Source organism: Phaeoacremonium minimum (assembly GCF_000392275.1).
Source record: "Phaeoacremonium minimum UCRPA7 unplaced genomic scaffold PA7_03_scaffold_288, whole genome shotgun sequence".
Lineage (NCBI taxonomy): Eukaryota > Fungi > Ascomycota > Sordariomycetes > Togniniales > Togniniaceae > Phaeoacremonium > Phaeoacremonium minimum.
Genome location: NW_006921193.1, coordinates 309309 through 326012, shown reverse-complemented (window position 1 = coordinate 326012; position 16704 = coordinate 309309). Strand labels below are relative to the sequence as shown.

General features: G+C 49.9%; 3 protein-coding genes across 3 annotated transcripts; 2 read left to right on the top strand and 1 right to left on the bottom strand.

Annotated features, from left to right (window-relative positions):
• Positions 1-6972: 6972 nt before the first annotated feature.
• On the top strand, positions 6973-7999 carry UCRPA7_3543 (putative aldehyde reductase i protein; the record flags this gene model as incomplete). Its single annotated transcript, XM_007916162.1, has 2 exons — positions 6973-7307; positions 7363-7999. The coding sequence occupies 2 exons, from the start codon at positions 6973-6975 to the stop codon at positions 7997-7999; spliced, it is 972 nt and encodes a 323-aa protein (XP_007914353.1).
• Positions 8000-12837: 4838 nt separating this feature from the next.
• Positions 12838-14552, top strand: UCRPA7_3542 (putative mfs allantoate protein; the record flags this gene model as incomplete). Its single annotated transcript, XM_007916168.1, has 4 exons — positions 12838-13126; positions 13183-13618; positions 13684-14104; positions 14172-14552. 4 exons carry the CDS (start codon positions 12838-12840, stop codon positions 14550-14552), a joined length of 1527 nt encoding a protein of 508 aa, XP_007914359.1.
• A 97-nt stretch (positions 14553-14649) lies between these two features.
• On the bottom strand, positions 14650-15279 carry UCRPA7_3541 (putative gnat family protein; the record flags this gene model as incomplete). Its single annotated transcript, XM_007916127.1, has 1 exon — positions 14650-15279. One exon carries the CDS (start codon positions 15277-15279, stop codon positions 14650-14652), a length of 630 nt encoding a protein of 209 aa, XP_007914318.1.
• Positions 15280-16704: the final 1425 nt, after the last annotated feature.

The window sequence follows — 16704 nt, the reverse complement described above, 5'->3', positions numbered from 1 at the left end:
ACACCAAACCACTGAATATTGACAGGGCAAAACCAACAACCAAAGTCATCCATAGTATTTCGTTGATACTGCGCCCCACCAGTTGCAATGTTGCCAAGAGCGTTCCACACATTTGTACCCCATATGTTGCATGTGACTAGGTCTGCCTGCCACGAAAAGCTGCCACAAGTCCCTGCTCTCACATCATTTAGATGCTGGCAATAAGCAGCGCAACCTGCGGTATCGCGAGTTCGAGCCCTCGCGACAAGATGTCCTGGCTGGTCGAAGCCCCTGATACCACAGGCCAACGAGTCAGGGGGATTATATACTCGTGTGCATGTCGGCAAAGGAAGGCTATTTGATACCACGGATGACAACGAGGATGACGAGGATGGGGTCGGTATAGTGACTGTGTTTATAGTATTGACAGGCGGCGTGCTGCGACAAACCAAGCAATCCTTGCTGAACCAAAATGTATTTCCAGCAAACTTGAGTGTGCGCTCGTTATCGTGGAAGAATCTATTGAGGTCCAAGTTGCTGTAAAACTTGCAGGTCCAAGAATTTGATGAGGGAGTGCGGGCAAGAAAATAGCTAGTGCATCCGGTCAGAGCAGTGCACAGTGCAGCACATTCTTCAACCTGTTCCTTGAAATGATCAGGTCCAGGAAGGTTGGTCGCAACTGCAAGCAGAAAACCCGTCTTGGTTGCATCTGGGTAACCGAAAGCCCCACACGGAACTGGGTTGTGATAGTTGTGTGGCCGCCACTTGCAGGCTCCCGGAACGTATGGCGGTGCGGTAATAGTCGGCACACCCCGAGATGTAACAGATGTTGGGTGACTGGTGGCCGTAGCTGATGAAGAATTGCGAAACGAGTGTGGGGTAAGGGTAGGGACAGTGTAATTGCGTGAAGTTGAAGACGTGAATGGGTAAACAATAGGGGTTACAATAGGTGAGACCGTCGGTTGAGACAAATTGGTGAAAGGAGGGAGCGTTTTAATGATACTCGTTATTGATGAATGATTGGAGATAGCGCTAATCACCGGCGTCGGATGACCCACACTCGGGGCAGACGAAACATTGAATGGAGGCAAGGTTGCACTTATAGTTCCCGTATGTAATGGTCCTGTAGGAGGCGACTGAACTGACAATGAAGGAGTAGACAGTGGCGGACCAACAGTAACACCGCCGATGGTCACATTCACCGGCACTCCAGGCGGACAGACCTCATTAAGGATCAGAGCCTTGGGGCCAGATGGAAATGTGGTGAGAATCTGAACAGTGGTGTAGTTGCCATCAGTGGTCAGAATGGTATTTGTGAAAATGAGATTGCCTCCCAGGAATATTGACAAAGTACAATTCGCCAATTCTTCAGCTCGTTTGGTCAAGGTTGAGGGTAGTGCCTGATACGTTGCCTTTACAACAACTGGTGTTCCGGGTCTTATCAATGGGATACTTTGACTAGGGACTGTCAAAGACGCCTCTCCACTGATTGTGTCTGGGCTCATCTGAAAGGCCTTGTTGCCGTGTGGCCCTGAGACCACTTGGGCATTTTTAAATATCCCTTTGGCAAGGTCGATTGCCGAGGCTGATGCCTCTCTCCCATGGATATGAGAAGGAGAACCTTCACTTTGGATAACCAAAAGACCCAACGCGAGTCCGAATAATGAGAGAAATCCACGAGCCATCCTGACTGATTAATGAATGAGTAACTTGAACAAGACTCCGGTTGATTTGATGACACGGCTCTTCCATGATCTCAGTGAACCTCATTTATATATAGTAATCCTAAATCGTAGCCCCGCCACTTCTCACGACCTTTCAGGGGTACGGCAACGCTGCATTCCAAGGTGTGTCCCTGGGAAGAAGATCGCATCTGAGCCGTCAACCGTTTCGCCGAGCCGCTCATTCCAAGCAGTCAACGCTCAATTCTCTGCCGCTTCACGCTTACTTCAGCAGCGAGGTTACACAAAAGGGATATGGTCGCTCTCCAAAAGGATATTTACGGCAACGATCAGCGAAAAGCCAGATCTGCACATGATTTAGGGTGGCTGCAATACGTGAAATGCGCAAGGGAAGTACAATCCGCTCAGTCAAATATGCGGCTCAAGGCAGCCACAACGGCCCTTCAAACTTTGGTTATCGACTTGGCATACTTTGCTGAGACTGAATTGCCTGCAACGTTTCATTGCAACACACATGAAAGGGATGTTGCTATCAGCACCACCTCGGTTTGAATCATCCTGCTTATATGCTGATATCTAGACCCATGATTTTATTCTATGATTTCATTGAGTTCTTTACAGGCAAAGTTCACTTGTTCATAACAAGTTACACGATCTCCAAAAGGCACATGTTCATTTCGTACACTCTTTTGTGCGCATTCAACTAGCAACCTATTTGCTGTATTGTAGTGCGTTAGACACAGCCCAGCGAACCTCATTCATGACTTCGTCTGCTGTTTGCTCCACACTAATGGGCCAAATGTCATCCTCATCCACCTGTACCTCCTCTTGATCTTTAATTTGTCCTTCTACCATGTCTGCGGACATGTAATGACCTTTCCTCGACGTCGTCCTCGAGACCAAAATTTCTTGAGATGCTTGAAGGTCAACGAAAACGACATTGAGGCCTGCTTGTCCACTTCCGGTTGGTGATTTCAAATTTCGGAGACGGTCACGGTAGGCCTTTCTCAACGCCGAGCAACTTACTGCGACCACATCGTATCCCAAATCAAATGCTGCCTCCCTAGCGTGACTCTGTATCCTATCAAGCCAAGCCCAGCGGTCATCGTCCGAAAGCGGTAATTTACTTGTCATGCGATCCACAGCTTCATGAGTGTGTAGTGAGTCGCCCTCGATGAAAGCACCGCCGAGCCACGCTGCAACCTCTTGTCCTACTGTAGACTTTCCGCACCCGCATGGACCGCAGAAGATAATGACAGTCTTCTGGGTTTGAGATTCTAAACGTTGGGAGGGTATCTTCCAAGGGCCGGAAAGGAAGTACTGTACGAATCTATTCACCAAGCTTTGATCGAGAACAGGTGCTTCTGCAAGAGCTTTTGACAGAGAGCAAGCAACTTCTGTAGCGTATGTCTTTGATGGAGAAAACTCGTCCTTGTCATACTTGGATGCAAAGAAGTCGACCAGCTTGATAGGCGGATTTGTTTTGGGGTCAGGATCTGATTCCCGTAGTCGTCGAACCCAGTCACGAGGCTCCACTATCTCGAATTGCAACCCGGCTGTTCTTAATGCAGGCAATAGATCGCTTGTCCAGTTGAAGGTTCGCTTGTTGACGACATTGGTCACTAAGCTATCAGCATCGGAAAAGGATATGTCAACCACCGCTTGCGCAACCGTGTCAACAGGGAGCCAAGATGGTGTTTCCGATAATTGGGGCAGAGCCCCAACTGTTAAGGCGGTTTGCATCTGCATGGGAATGGCTTCAGTGGCGTTCCAAATGCCATGCTGAGTGTCGCCAATGATTTGACCCACGCGGAGGACGCGAGCTTTGATGCCAGTGAGCTCGGCTGCACGTATGCAGATACGCTCCGCGACAGATTTCGATTGTGCATACCCCATCTGTTGAGCCCAGGTGAAGTCTGGAAGGGATTCCGGAACGACATCGTTCGGTGCGCTCGCAACTGTACTGACTGATGAGCAGAAATTGAAAGTCGCCGGTTCGGTGCTGTCAGCTGCTAGACACAGGCTGATCAAATTATGAATACCAGCAATACAATCTTGTTCAAAGCTGGACAGCTTCAGGTTGAAATTCACGGACCACGCGCAATGAATGATACTGCGAAGGTCTCGGGCGATCTTTCTATACGTCTTGTTCTCCAATCCAAGATTGTTGTCCGACTGGTTGAATGGCAACGCACGAATCTTGCGTCGTGCTTGCAACGTGAGGTCATGGTATGCCTTACGCTGCACTAAAGAATCTCTGACTCGCTGGAGAGCTTGACTTGGGTCATTTGCTCGAACAAGACAGTATACACGCTCTATCGTAGAGTCTCGGACTAATCGTGACACAACATGAGCGCCTAAGGAGCCCGTGGCGCCTGTGACAACCTGTTTTCACGTCAGTTCCAAAATAGCTCTTGGATTGCGACTACACATACCACAGAAGAGTTTTTGTGATTGCTTCTCTGTTTAAATGAGGTATACTTCTCAACCAGTGAATCCATTTCTGATTCAACCGACACCTGAGTCTCTAGTTGACCAGTCCTCAACGAGATCAGATATGCACTAAGCTTTGCAACTGTAGGATAATCAAAGACGACGTTTTGGCCAAGTTTCTTGCCGCCGACGTGAACATTTCTGAGAATTTCGCTTCTCAGCTGAATTGCCTGCAATGAATCCATACCGAGGCTGAAGAAGTCGGTGTCATCGGTAATTGCAGCGACGTCTTTGTTCAATCCACTAGCGAGACACCTCCGAAGGAAAGCCTCGAGCTCATCAATACTCATCACCAGTGCGTTGGTTGAAGTCACATCGGCAGCATCGTACGCCTCATTGATCTCCTTGGCAAATCTCTTGTAAAAAGCCTGCCGAATGACACTGCCTTTGTCTGTTCTCGGGAATGAACAGTCATGTGGAAGGATTTTAACCATGTTCTTGGAAATCCGAGCGTAGCTTTCTATAGCCTGGTTCGCGGATTCAATTGTTGGCCAAAGCAGCTTGAGAATATTTTCTGATGGGAGCCCCTTCGTTGATCGAGACGGAACAACTAGAACGCCAAGATATGGTCGACCGGTACCAAATACGACAGCTTCAGTGACTGAATTCGTTGAACGGATTTTCCCTTCCATCTGTACTGGGTTGAACTTCTCTCCGTTAACCAAGACAATGGTGTCATCAAGCCGAGCGATATACTTCCAGGCTCCGGAAATAGTGGGATGAGGCTCGAAGAGATCTTTCGTTGCATAGGAGCCGTCTGATTGATTAGAAGTCAACTTTGGAGGCCATCCTTCGAGAACACAACACTCAAACAGATTTGGACCCCTGGGTATCCACCTCAAGAACGGCGACAAGCGCTCATGCTCTCTGACATAGTTCCACGCTTTGTCTCCCATTGGTCGGAAAGACGTCATAAGCTGGCCGACCTCAGTTCTACAAGCGCCATCGAATTAGCCAATATCAAAACAGCTCATGAAGGAGAACTTACGCTCCATAATGGCTCACGAGATTCACCCCATGATTCACGAGCAAGTCACCAAGCTCGTCTGGGCAAGCTGAACCTCCGTACATGACGATTTTAAGCTCTCGAAGCAATTTGATACCAGCCTCGCTTTCGGCTAAAAGCTTCAAGGCATATGGTACGCCATAGAATATTTCAAAATGATGATCTCGCAAGATGCGGGACAAATACTCTGAAGTCAGGGGTAGGTCTGCATTGTACATGTGGATGGATTTGCCTGAATGTATGGCACGGAAGAAATTGCATATGCCGTGGTTGTGGTAAAGAGGAAGGGTGATAAATGCCTTCATGTCCATATTGACCTCGTAGTTTGCCAACGCAGCCTTATGAGTTTGGTAAATTGGTTTAGGAAGCCCAGTTGAACCTTCATTCCCATTAGAATGTTACTCTCAAGCCCATGCCAAGTGAACGTACCGCTGGAATGTATAATGTAGACAATATTGGATGTTTCGATACCGTGATCAAGGCTACCGTCGAGACGGGTATCTGCATGTGTTTCGATGGGAAACTCGAATGTTGCTCTTGGGGCAATCTCAAAAACGTTGATGGAGGACAGAAGACCTTTCACTCCGCTCGCCGTGTCTTCATGCCTCCCGTCAATCAAGAGTGTCTCTGCATGGGTCGTTCTCATCAAAGATTCAACCGCCTCCTGTGATATCCTAGTCGACAAAAACAGTATGGTGTGTCCGAGCTTGATCAAGGCAAGCATCGTGACGAGATACTCTAAATTAGATGGCCCCAGCATTGCTATGACTTTCGGCTTCTCACTCGAGGACGACCGCACGGGCAACCGGTCCTGATAGTGACACGCGACGCGATATGCGAAGACATCTAGTTGTTGCATGGTGTAGTCGACATATTCAATCCCAGACGATGGATATGAAACGATCGTTTGATGCGTGAAAGCCTGGGCTCTATTGCGCACAAGAGCATCGACTGTCTGTGGGGGGCCATCGTCTCTCGGAAGCAGCGGCTTCTCAACGGTCTTTTCCCAGACATTGAGAGTCACTGGGGACTTTGTTCCATTGGCATAAGCCTTTACCATAGATGCCACCATTTTGATCAATCAATGGGACTTTCCTGTGGTCATGATGCTATCGAGAACTCTCACTCGGCCATAACCTGGGATTAGTTATATGAGATTCACTGAGGGTTCACTGAGGGTCAAATGCTGATAGCCCGAGGACCGCATGCCCAGACCAGCGCAGTACCCAAACGAACATGTCCGGTACAATTGCAGCGAGCTCTGTGTCCGCTTTCTTGACATGACCTTTCCCTTTTCCGATCGGGACCTGTTGAGCCGGAGAAGGAGAACATGGAGGGGCCAATCTGAATCGAGTTCTAGCCAATCAAAGTAACCTTAGGAACTTCGTCTCTCACATTTCCGCTATCAATTTGCTTGTTAGTGCGGGGTTGGACGGAAACCTGTCCCACCATGAAGCATTTCCGTCGCCACCATGAAGACGATTGGGAGCCTTCCAGGACGCTTCTTGGTAGTCATCTAAGCCCGCAGCAAAGAGCAAAGACTCTTGGACTCGAGTTAGATGCCTAGAAGATGCCCCAAGTGGTAGCTTTTGAAGTCTTGTGTCACTGGCCATGTTGGGGTGAAAGCTCCTCAGTGTCCCCGCACCGGTGTTCGGAGAAGCTCCTGATGCTTTAAAAGAAGACGCGATCGGGACAAAGTGTTTTTATTTACTTTATTCATAGCTGTCTAGATACGCTACTTGGCTTGGGGATTCTTGCTATTTGAGATTCACGAGAAGATTCAAAGAACAGCGCCATCCTCAGAATTGCAAAATGCCTTTGCCAACCCACTTCAAGTTGAATACAGGAGCCGAGATTCCAGCAGTGGGATTCGGCACATGGCAGGCAGGTCCTCACGAGGTCGAACGCGCGGTTGAGCAAGCCCTACGCTGTGGCTATCGCCATATAGACTGCGCAGCCATCTACAGAAATGAGGCAGAAGTTGGCGCTGGTATTCGCGCGAGCGGCGTACCTCGGTCAGAGATCTTCATCACTGGGAAACTTTGGAACACCAAGCACAGAGCAGAGGACGTCGAGAGTGGGCTGGAAAAGACACTGAAAGACCTGGGCACAGACTATGTGGACCTGTTCCTGATGCACTGGCCAGTGTAAGTGTCCTACAGCGCCAAGTTACTGCTCTACATCATGCTCACCGCAATCCAGCGCATTCAAGCCCAGCGACAAGTGGTTTCCGATAGACGCGGACGGAGTGTTCGAGCTTGCGGATATCGATCCTGCTGAGACCTATAAGGCCATGGAGAAGCTGCTAAGCACTGGCAAGGTACGGGCAATTGGTGTTTGCAACTTCACCAAGCACAAGCTAGAGAACCTTCTCAGTAAAGTCAAGATTGTGCCAGCCGTCAACCAGATTGAGGCGCACCCTTACTTACAACAGCATGGGTTGGTCGACTTCTGCAAATCGAAGGGAATTTTGATTGAGGCCTATTCGCCCCTAGGCAACAACCAGCTCAATGTCCCGAGGACGGTTGACGATCCGAAAGTTCAAGAATTGGCGAAGAAGATTGGTCTTGACGCTGGCCAGGTGCTATACTCGTGGGGCATCCAGCGAGGGACTGTGGTGCTACCCAAGAGCGTCACACCGTCTCGAATTGAGTCAAATCGTCAAGTCAAGGAGCTACCGCAAGATGTCTTCGAAGCGCTCAATGCTCTGGAGCAACACAAGCGATTCAATACCCAGGCGCATTGGGGCTCTGACATATTTGAAGAGTTAGGAGAAGACACGGTCAAGAAGATTGCGCGAGAGGCTGGTCCGGAGAACCTGAAAAAATTCAAGGTGTAGATAACTTGTCATAACTAAAGCTGTAGGCAATTTGAATACCCCAGTACATCGATTTTGCAGGCCATCTCGCTTCTCATCCACTGTGCCGAGGCCTGCGGGGAGCGTCATGACACTGTTATTACGGACTCCCTGATGCGACCGCTGTACTCTGTGACTTTGTCGGTCTATTATGACGGATTAAGCTCGTCACGACGGATTTCACATAATACAATAAAGTTTCATAGTATTTACACGGGAGACTTCTTGTAGATGCATGAATATGTTCACCTAATTCTAAAGCTTAGAATATGGCAACGCCGTTTGGAGGACTCGCCACACCACCAGGGACCTATAAATGTTAGCTGTGCAATCATGTTGGCTCAACGCAACCATGCCTTAAGCGGGACACTGCTGAAGAAGAAGCTCCACCGTTTTCTCTTGTGGCACTCTTCAGCGAGCTGCTCCAAATCAAAAAGCTCCCCGATTGGCAGTCCCCATCCCGCCAAAAACCATTCATGTAACCAGTACTCAGTGTTCTGGCAAGGCCATGCCTCCATACTCGGCTGGTCGCCAGCCACAGCGACAAAACCTTGATCCCAAATCCATCTCAGGGTTGATTCTGAGGACTCGAGTCCAATTGCAGGTGGGTTCGACATGGCAGCGAGCTCACGACAGCCCTCGTCGGTCAATTGGTTGTATGATCGGATCCAGCCCGTTCGAATGAAGAGGATATCACCCTTCTTGAGACTCGTGCCTTGGCTCGTTGCGATCTCTTGCAGGACTGACACTGGAATAGACGTCGATGTGAAAGCTTTAATCTCGATGCCTTTCGCTTCCGCCCATGCTACATAGTCCAGTAGCACACCGCGACTGATGATCCCCCCCTTTTCTGCCCAGGCTGCCAAATTGTCAGCTAGATGGCTCTGTATTTATTGCTTTGCAGCACGTCACACACCCTGTGTCCCAATTGCGTCTGAACTTAGCAAGTCGTCGAGAGTTCGGCCTCCAAAATATAACTGCTCCTTCTGAAAGCCGTAATGCCGGAAGCCGTCCCACTGCGAGCCGACCTGAGTGTTGAAAATGACCGTGTCATCATTGATAATTCTGGGAGCCTTGTTCTTGATCTTATGCTCAAATGGAAGCCGCCCAAAACAGGGAACCGACATTCGATCAAGCCGTAGGTCAGTCGAAACACGCACACCCTCTTTGATCTCCTTCGCCGCTTCAGCGATTGTTTCGGGCGTTAGCAAGTTGAGCATCCCTAACTGGTCATCGTCGCCAAACAGGCCCCAGGCATTCCCCCGGGGACCATCTTTCCGCAGTGGCAAAGAATCAAACGATGGCTTCTCGAAAGGCATTTTAGAATCGGTTTTAGTTAACTCTCGCACGTATGGTCGGTTAACATGAAGGATCAAGGTGCCAAAGACAACGAACGATGCCTCCTACGTGCACAAGTCCTAGGATAAGCAATTGACGACAATGATTGCCGATGTCGCACATTACACCTAACAGATACGGTAGTCAATGCGAGCAGAGTGTGGGGGAATGACTCCGCCAGGTTAAAGGCTACAAAGCACGCGAAGGAAGTTCTGGCGACTGTGATGGCTTCAATCGGCATGTTAGCGCATTTCGACTGATCCCCAGACCTGTGCTTAGCGTTCCCAGTACCCCGCGTTGCGGTGTTTCCCTTAAATACAGCTTTCTCCGCCCCTCGAGCGGATTTGTGAAGTGGGAACTGCAACAAAAAGTGGAATTACACGCGCCAAACACCGGAAAGGAGAACAGACAAGCCCACCTTGGGAGCCGGCCTCAGGGGATATCGGCGGCTCAGGGAGCCGCAGTCGATGGAAAAGCCTTCTACGAGCCGCTGTCGACCAGAGGACTTTCTGGCGGATATCATCGCATGATGTCTGCTTCACCGACGCTCGTCACCGGACTTGATGATTCGCCAGCCTCGTCCCGGAAAAGAGCAAGCGAGCAGCCGCCATCTGAGCAAGGCTCGGGCTCGAAGCGGCAGAAGGTCAGCAGAGCTTGCGATGCTTGTAAACAGCGGAAGGCAAGGTGTTCCGGGACTCTCCCTTGCAACAACTGCACGAGTAAAGGCGTCCCGTGCCTTTACATGACCAAGTATGGCCGTGGCCGGCCTCCAACGCCTCCTCCAGCCACGCCACCACCACACCTTCAGCCACCACAGGCCCAGCCAACCCCTTTCTTGCCGTCCCGAGCATCTCCAGACCTTGGTTTGACGGAGATTCAGGGTCAATATGTTGATCGAACTTCTGGCCTCGCCTTTCTCGATCGCGCTTGGAAGCGATTGTCTCAGCAGCCGAGAGTTGTGTCAGGCTTGACTGACAACCACCTGGATAATGCAAGATGGGGTGACCGACATCAAGACCAGCTGCAGATGTGTGCGGGAGACAAGGCGTTTGATATTGACCATGGCGGCACTCTGCCTATTCCGGACCGCTCTTCAGCCTCCGAACTTGTGAGCTTCTATTTCGACGTCTGCATTGCAACGTATCGCTTTCTGCACAGGCCAAGCGTGGAGTCGTGGCTTGGCCAGCTTCAACACAACGTAGACCACACGTTGCCGCTTAGTCATGAGCTTGGCGATATGAAAGCCGCCATCGTTCTCACTATACTGGCCATTGCAATTTTCCACAGAGGCAAGTCACGAGGCGGCTTGTCGTCCGATGAGGAGATTTTGGCTACTCGACGGGGTGACCGGCTGTTCATGGCCGCAAGCCGCCTCACGGACTCCGCTACAGGCTACCCTACACTTGATTCCGTGCAAGCTAGGTTGATACAAGTCCTCTATCTACTCCATTCATCACGTATGAACCAGACATGGTACGTGTTTGGTACCGTTATCCAAAACATTGCGGCGCTAGGACTGCATAGACGAACAAACAGGGCTCGAGCTCGACCAGTAACCACCAAAGACACACCCAGGGACTATGTTACTTCTCAATGTCGAAAGCGGACATTCTGGGTGGCATACATATTGGACATATATCTGGGCGTCATCTTCGGTCGGCCACGGCACTATCACGACCAAGACATCGACCAGGAGCTGCCTGATGCTGTTAACGACGAGGACATGACTTATGAGGGTCCCAAGCCGCACAAGAATAAGGACTGCTCAATTCACTCCTTAATCTTTCATGCGAAGTGAGTCAGCCATGTCACTCAACGAAACGATACACATTCACATAGGTAGCGGCTAACATGCTTGCACAGAATCGCTCGAGTAGTTGGCCGTATATCTCAACAGGTTTATTCTTTGGATCAACCATCCCGAGAGGCGCTTGATGACACTGTCACTCATATCAAGGAGGACCTTGACAATTGGAAATCCCGTCTTCCGCCAATACTAGGCTCGGTCAATCCAGCGAGTCTAATTCCTCCGTTCCGACGGCAGGCGACTGCGCTGAAGTTAGCCTATTACCATGCAGTGATGCATGCAAATCGACCATTTCTCTTGCAGCAGAGTGGTCGCACCCCGGATGCAGCGCCGCTGACTCATATTTCTGACTGTCTCCTGGCCGCACGGGATGTGCTAGACATGGTTGATGACATGGCCCGCGACGGCACTCTATTTCACGCATTTTGGTGGACGCATTACGTGACCTTCTGTGCATTGGCAGTGGTATATGTCTGGGAGATCCAGAGATCTCTATTGCCCCCGGCTTCCATCGAGGAGCTGGACATGCAACTCGAGGGCCTCTTCGACCTGGCGGAAAGGTGTCAGCACCACCTCGCTGAGGCAACTGCGACGAATTCACCTAGCCGCAGATACAGTATCATCCTAGAAGAGATGAGACAGGAAGCTAAATGTCATTCCCCTGGAGGAACGCGGCGCCTTCCCCTCGACCGCTTGCAGCTCGAGGCATTGGCAATGGGCAATGGCGTGGATGTCCCTTCAGATTTGTCTCAATCGACGTTTGACCAGGCGGCTTTGCCTCTTGATTCAAACTTGATGGGGATGCAGAACTTCTGGAACGGATGGCAGACTACGGATTGGCTGGACATTGATGCTTTGGTGAGTACACAAACCGCCGATTTTGACGACGTTTTCAATAGCGTCCTGCTAACTTGCTCCAGGCGTTTGGGCCATTTACGGGATTCGATGCATCTCCAGGCCCCTGGCTCCCCGAACCCTCAACCGGATTTATGTAAATATGACGGCTGAATCACTATTACTACGGAGATGACTGGATAGGACTGATGATTTTAGACACTGTGGTTGTTGTTTACTACGAACTACTGAGGCAAATGATGTATGATTATAGCAACGATAAACTGTATGACTCATTGACCCAGGTCATGGTATTTTCTATCAATTGTGCAACATCAATATCCCTGGCTTTATGATCTGTGAACTTGATTATGATGAAAGCAAGTGACCATTTTTCCGGCTCATCAAATTGTTTGGCGGAATTTGGGGCGGAGAAGCACTTGCACCCTGAAGTTTTCCGGATAGACCCCGCAAATAAGGTGCTCAGTAGTGTAAAACTAGCTATCCCCACTGATGTGACGAGTCATGGCGAGCGACAAGGAGCATCCCCACGGGGGTAGTTCCCCGCGCTGGCTTGGTGCCGTTGGAGAGCAGTGGTCAGAATGAGTAACGGCATTCAAGTTGGGACGAAACGACGGTATGCAGCTATCGTTCAGACCTTGGCATTTCCGGTGGCTTATGCCTTTTGCAACAGGCTATGCTCGGCAAGGTGGTGCCGCTCTGGTCGTGACTGCCGACCGGTGATGACAAGCAGACAGGCATATTAGGACCTCGTGCTCCCCTGGCTACATACCCAAGATCATCCTACTGTAGATCAGAAACGAAACAATCCCTATCGATCATGGAGTCCCAAGACAAAGGAATAGCGCTGCACTCTGAGATCCAACCTCAACTGGATGCCAAGGATGGTGATGTCGCCCTCAATCTCTTCACCAAGGGCCAAGAGCTCGCCGACCCTATAGACCCCGTTGCGGAGAAGAAACTCCTTCGCAAGATAGATTGGATGGTCATTCCCTTCATCTGCATCACATATCTTGTCACGTATATCGATAAAGCAACCATTGGTTATGCCGCCGTCTTTGGACTGCAGAAGGATCTTGGCCTTGTCGGCGACCAATACAGCTGGCTAGGTAAGTTCTGAGGCTGATGAGATTGTGAGTTCATCGAAAATCTGACCAATATCTAGGTAGCATCTTTTACTTTGGATATATGGTCTTTGAGTACCCTACCAGCTACGCAATGCAGAAGTTGTCGGTAGCGAAATGGATGTCAGCAAACATCTTCATATGGGGAGGCATCACTATGGCTCTTGGCGGGTGCAAAAGCTTCCCTTCGTTCGCCGGTCTCCGCTTTGTTCTAGGCGCTCTGGAGTCATGTTCAACTCCTGGCTACCTGTTAATCACAGCCATGTGGTATAAGGTTGAAGAGCAGCCTGTGCGAATTGGATACTGGTCGACCTTCCTTGGCCTGGCCAATGCTTTCGGTGGTCTCCTTGGCTATGGCATCGGTCATATTCATGGAGCCTTAGAATCATGGCGTTATCAATTCATTATCATCGGCGCTGTGTCCTCGGCTTGGGGACTCTTCATGTTCTTCACCCTGGCTGAAAATGCCGTGAGCGCGTAAGTGAGCACATCGCACCTCCGATACAAGAGACAACAAGGCTTACCAACTATACTCTGCTTAGACGCTGGCTCACTGATTCCGAGAAGAAGCTTGCAGTTGAGAGATTACGGGACAACCAGACTGGTATCAAGAACACAAAGACCAAGCCCTACCAAATCAAGGAGGCTTTCTTAGATCCCAAGACATGGTTCTTCTTTCTCTTCGGGATGTCAACTCAAGTTGTCAATGGCGCAGTGTCAAATTTTGGTAGCTTAATCGTGAAAGGCTTCGGATTCAGCAGCCTGAATGCCACTTTGCTTCAGGTGCCATACGGATTCATCATCCTCTTCGCCAACCTGTCGGCCATGTATATCCAACGATGGCTCCCGGGCCAAATGAGATGCGCTGTTGCCTGCGTTTACGTTCTACCCGCTCTTGCTGGCACTATCGGTATACACACCATCTCAAGAGACTCGCGAGGTGCGCTCCTTGCATGCTACTATGTGAGTTATCTACTTGCCTTTGCCTCCTGCCTCGCTCGATAAATGGTCACTTACACACGCACTATAGCTCACCGCCTGTTACACTGCTTCGTTCTCGATGATTATGTCTTTGCTCACCGCAAATGTTGCTGGATCTACAAAGCGATCGACCGTTAATGCTATCTTCTTCATCTCATACTGTGTTGGCAACATAGTCGGCCCCTTTGCCTTCAAGAGCAACGAAGCTCCTGTTTATACATCGGGTATTATCGCCGTGTTGGTAGCATACTGCGTTGAGATTGGTCTGCTCATTGCTTTCGCTTTCTATATGATCATGATGAACAAGCAGAAGGCAAGTGCTTTGGCTGCACTTCAGGCGGAACATGGCGGAGATGAGCAGGAAAGAGCTGTAGCCGCGTTCAGTGACCACACGGATCGGGAGAATCCGTTCTTCAGATATACCTATTAGTCTATAAGCGAACATTACATCTGTCGAACGAAGACCTAGCTATAATGAGAGACGGCATGGATATAGTAGGCATATCTTCCAGGGAAGCCAAGGCTCTCTAAACCTCGTTTCTCGTATCCCTCACCATGAACGCATGCTCATATCCGTATTTCTCGTCGAAGAAATTTATCGTCTCTAGTGTTTTGAAGCCATAGCGCTCATATATCGGCGCACCCATTGGACTTGCATCTAGGTAACACTCGACTCCGTCCCTGTCCGCCTTTTCAGTGCCCCATCGAATCAACATCCCACCAGCTCCTTTCCCTTGGTAGGCCTTCTTCGTGCCAATGATCTCAAGGTACCAATGGGGTCGCTTGTCCATGATCACTTCATGCTTCTTCGCAAGCTTCTCAAAGAAAGCCCGGGCTTCCTCGGGACTGCCATCCCGAGGCCAGTTGTCCGGTAGTGGTGGATACACGGTGTCTGACGGGAGGGGCGCGTTCCATTTTGCGAATGCGATAACCGTCTCTGGCACCGTGGATATGTCTGCGACGACAAGAAAACGCGCATTTGGGTCCTGGATCTCTTCGCTTAAAGAATCATACCAGAATGCCTGTGCTTGCGAAGATGTTCGTGGAAAGCAGATTCTGGCGGGGACGTTGTTTGAGAAGCCATCGAAAAAGCACTCGCACATGTCTGCGACGTCCTCAGGTCGGCCAGGCCGCAACCTGAACCATGAGGGTGGCATTTGGTGACGAGAGTAAGTTTCTCGTTTACATCAACATCGAATTGCTGTTGCACTTGTGGCAATTGGCCCGTTAAGATAAAGCTGTCAGTCTATCCGGGTGGTCCTCTGAGGGCAAATGTTGAAGCATTATCACTGAGGGCCGATGGCGCCAACAGTCATACTAGCGCAAAGAAGCAATTTTGGTCTCCCTCAAGGCCCCGGTCTAGGATGTCGCATCCACCAACATCCATTTGTATGGCTGCCACAAGCCCTTAGACTGCTGCGAAAAGAGTGTGTCTGCTGTGGAATATGTGTGAATATTCAAATTAATGTCCTGAGATGGTATTCGCTTCAGGATTTCTCTCTTGAACGAGGGTTAATAGAGCAGGAAATATGGATAGAGGCTGAGGGGTGTCAGATAGGAAGAAAATGCCTGATTAGTAGTACTGTACCCGACCATCGAATATCCATCCTATTTCAGCGTCAATGTATCGCGGATTAAACCAAGTTTCATTCAGTCAGACATTGCATCTCAGAGCACCACTCTTACAAGTACGACCTTTACCCTTGGGCTAAATTCTCGTCACAACAACATCCTTGGTCAATCACGCAGTTCTAAAGAGCATGTTGCATGTTGACTTGACTCGCCTAATAATGCGCTCCTAGCATCGGTGCTTCACTACAGAGCGAGCAACAAGTCCCACAGAATGTGTCGAACTTCGGTCCAATATCTCCTCCCAGGCCCATATAATGGATATCGTATCTTTGCAATTGGATAATTCATACTCAGTCGAGTGCCAACAGTGAGACACTCGCTCGTATCCATTTGTGCGGGAAGCAAGCCGGTCGCATCCCCGCCATCAACCTAAGACAAGGGCTGCGCGCTCGCGACACGCTATACATTCCAAGTCTCCCTCCCTTCACCTGCCTCTCCCTTCAATGACCAACGCCTCAGCCGTTAAAGCTTCACGATGAGGATACTTGCGCTCTCCATGTTCTTTTCTCCTACCTCAGAGCCCAATAGACGCAAGAGATCTTCAAAGGCTCACTCATACAGCTAACAAACGAATTACCACCCCGCATCGATGTACAGACACTGGGCATATGAAACCACACGTCAATCACGGTCAAGTAAACTGAGGCGGCGATGCCCGCGCTTGATTTCCCATGGGTCCTAATCGCGAAGGATACCAGTAGTGTCCTGGACACGCATCATCATACAGCGGTGCCGAGTGCACGTCTGGAAAACCTGACGCACAGCCAGTCTGAAGACCGTCTGCGCGAGGCTCTTGAGACCATAGCCAAGCGCCAAAGCACTTCCCATGCTAAGATGAGATTGCTTGCGATCCTCGGTGAAGCGCAGAATGGACCAGTAAATGTTAACCGGTAAGAAACTGCATGTCTAGCAATATGGTACTTTGGCTAGAGCTTAATGCTTGATTGTAG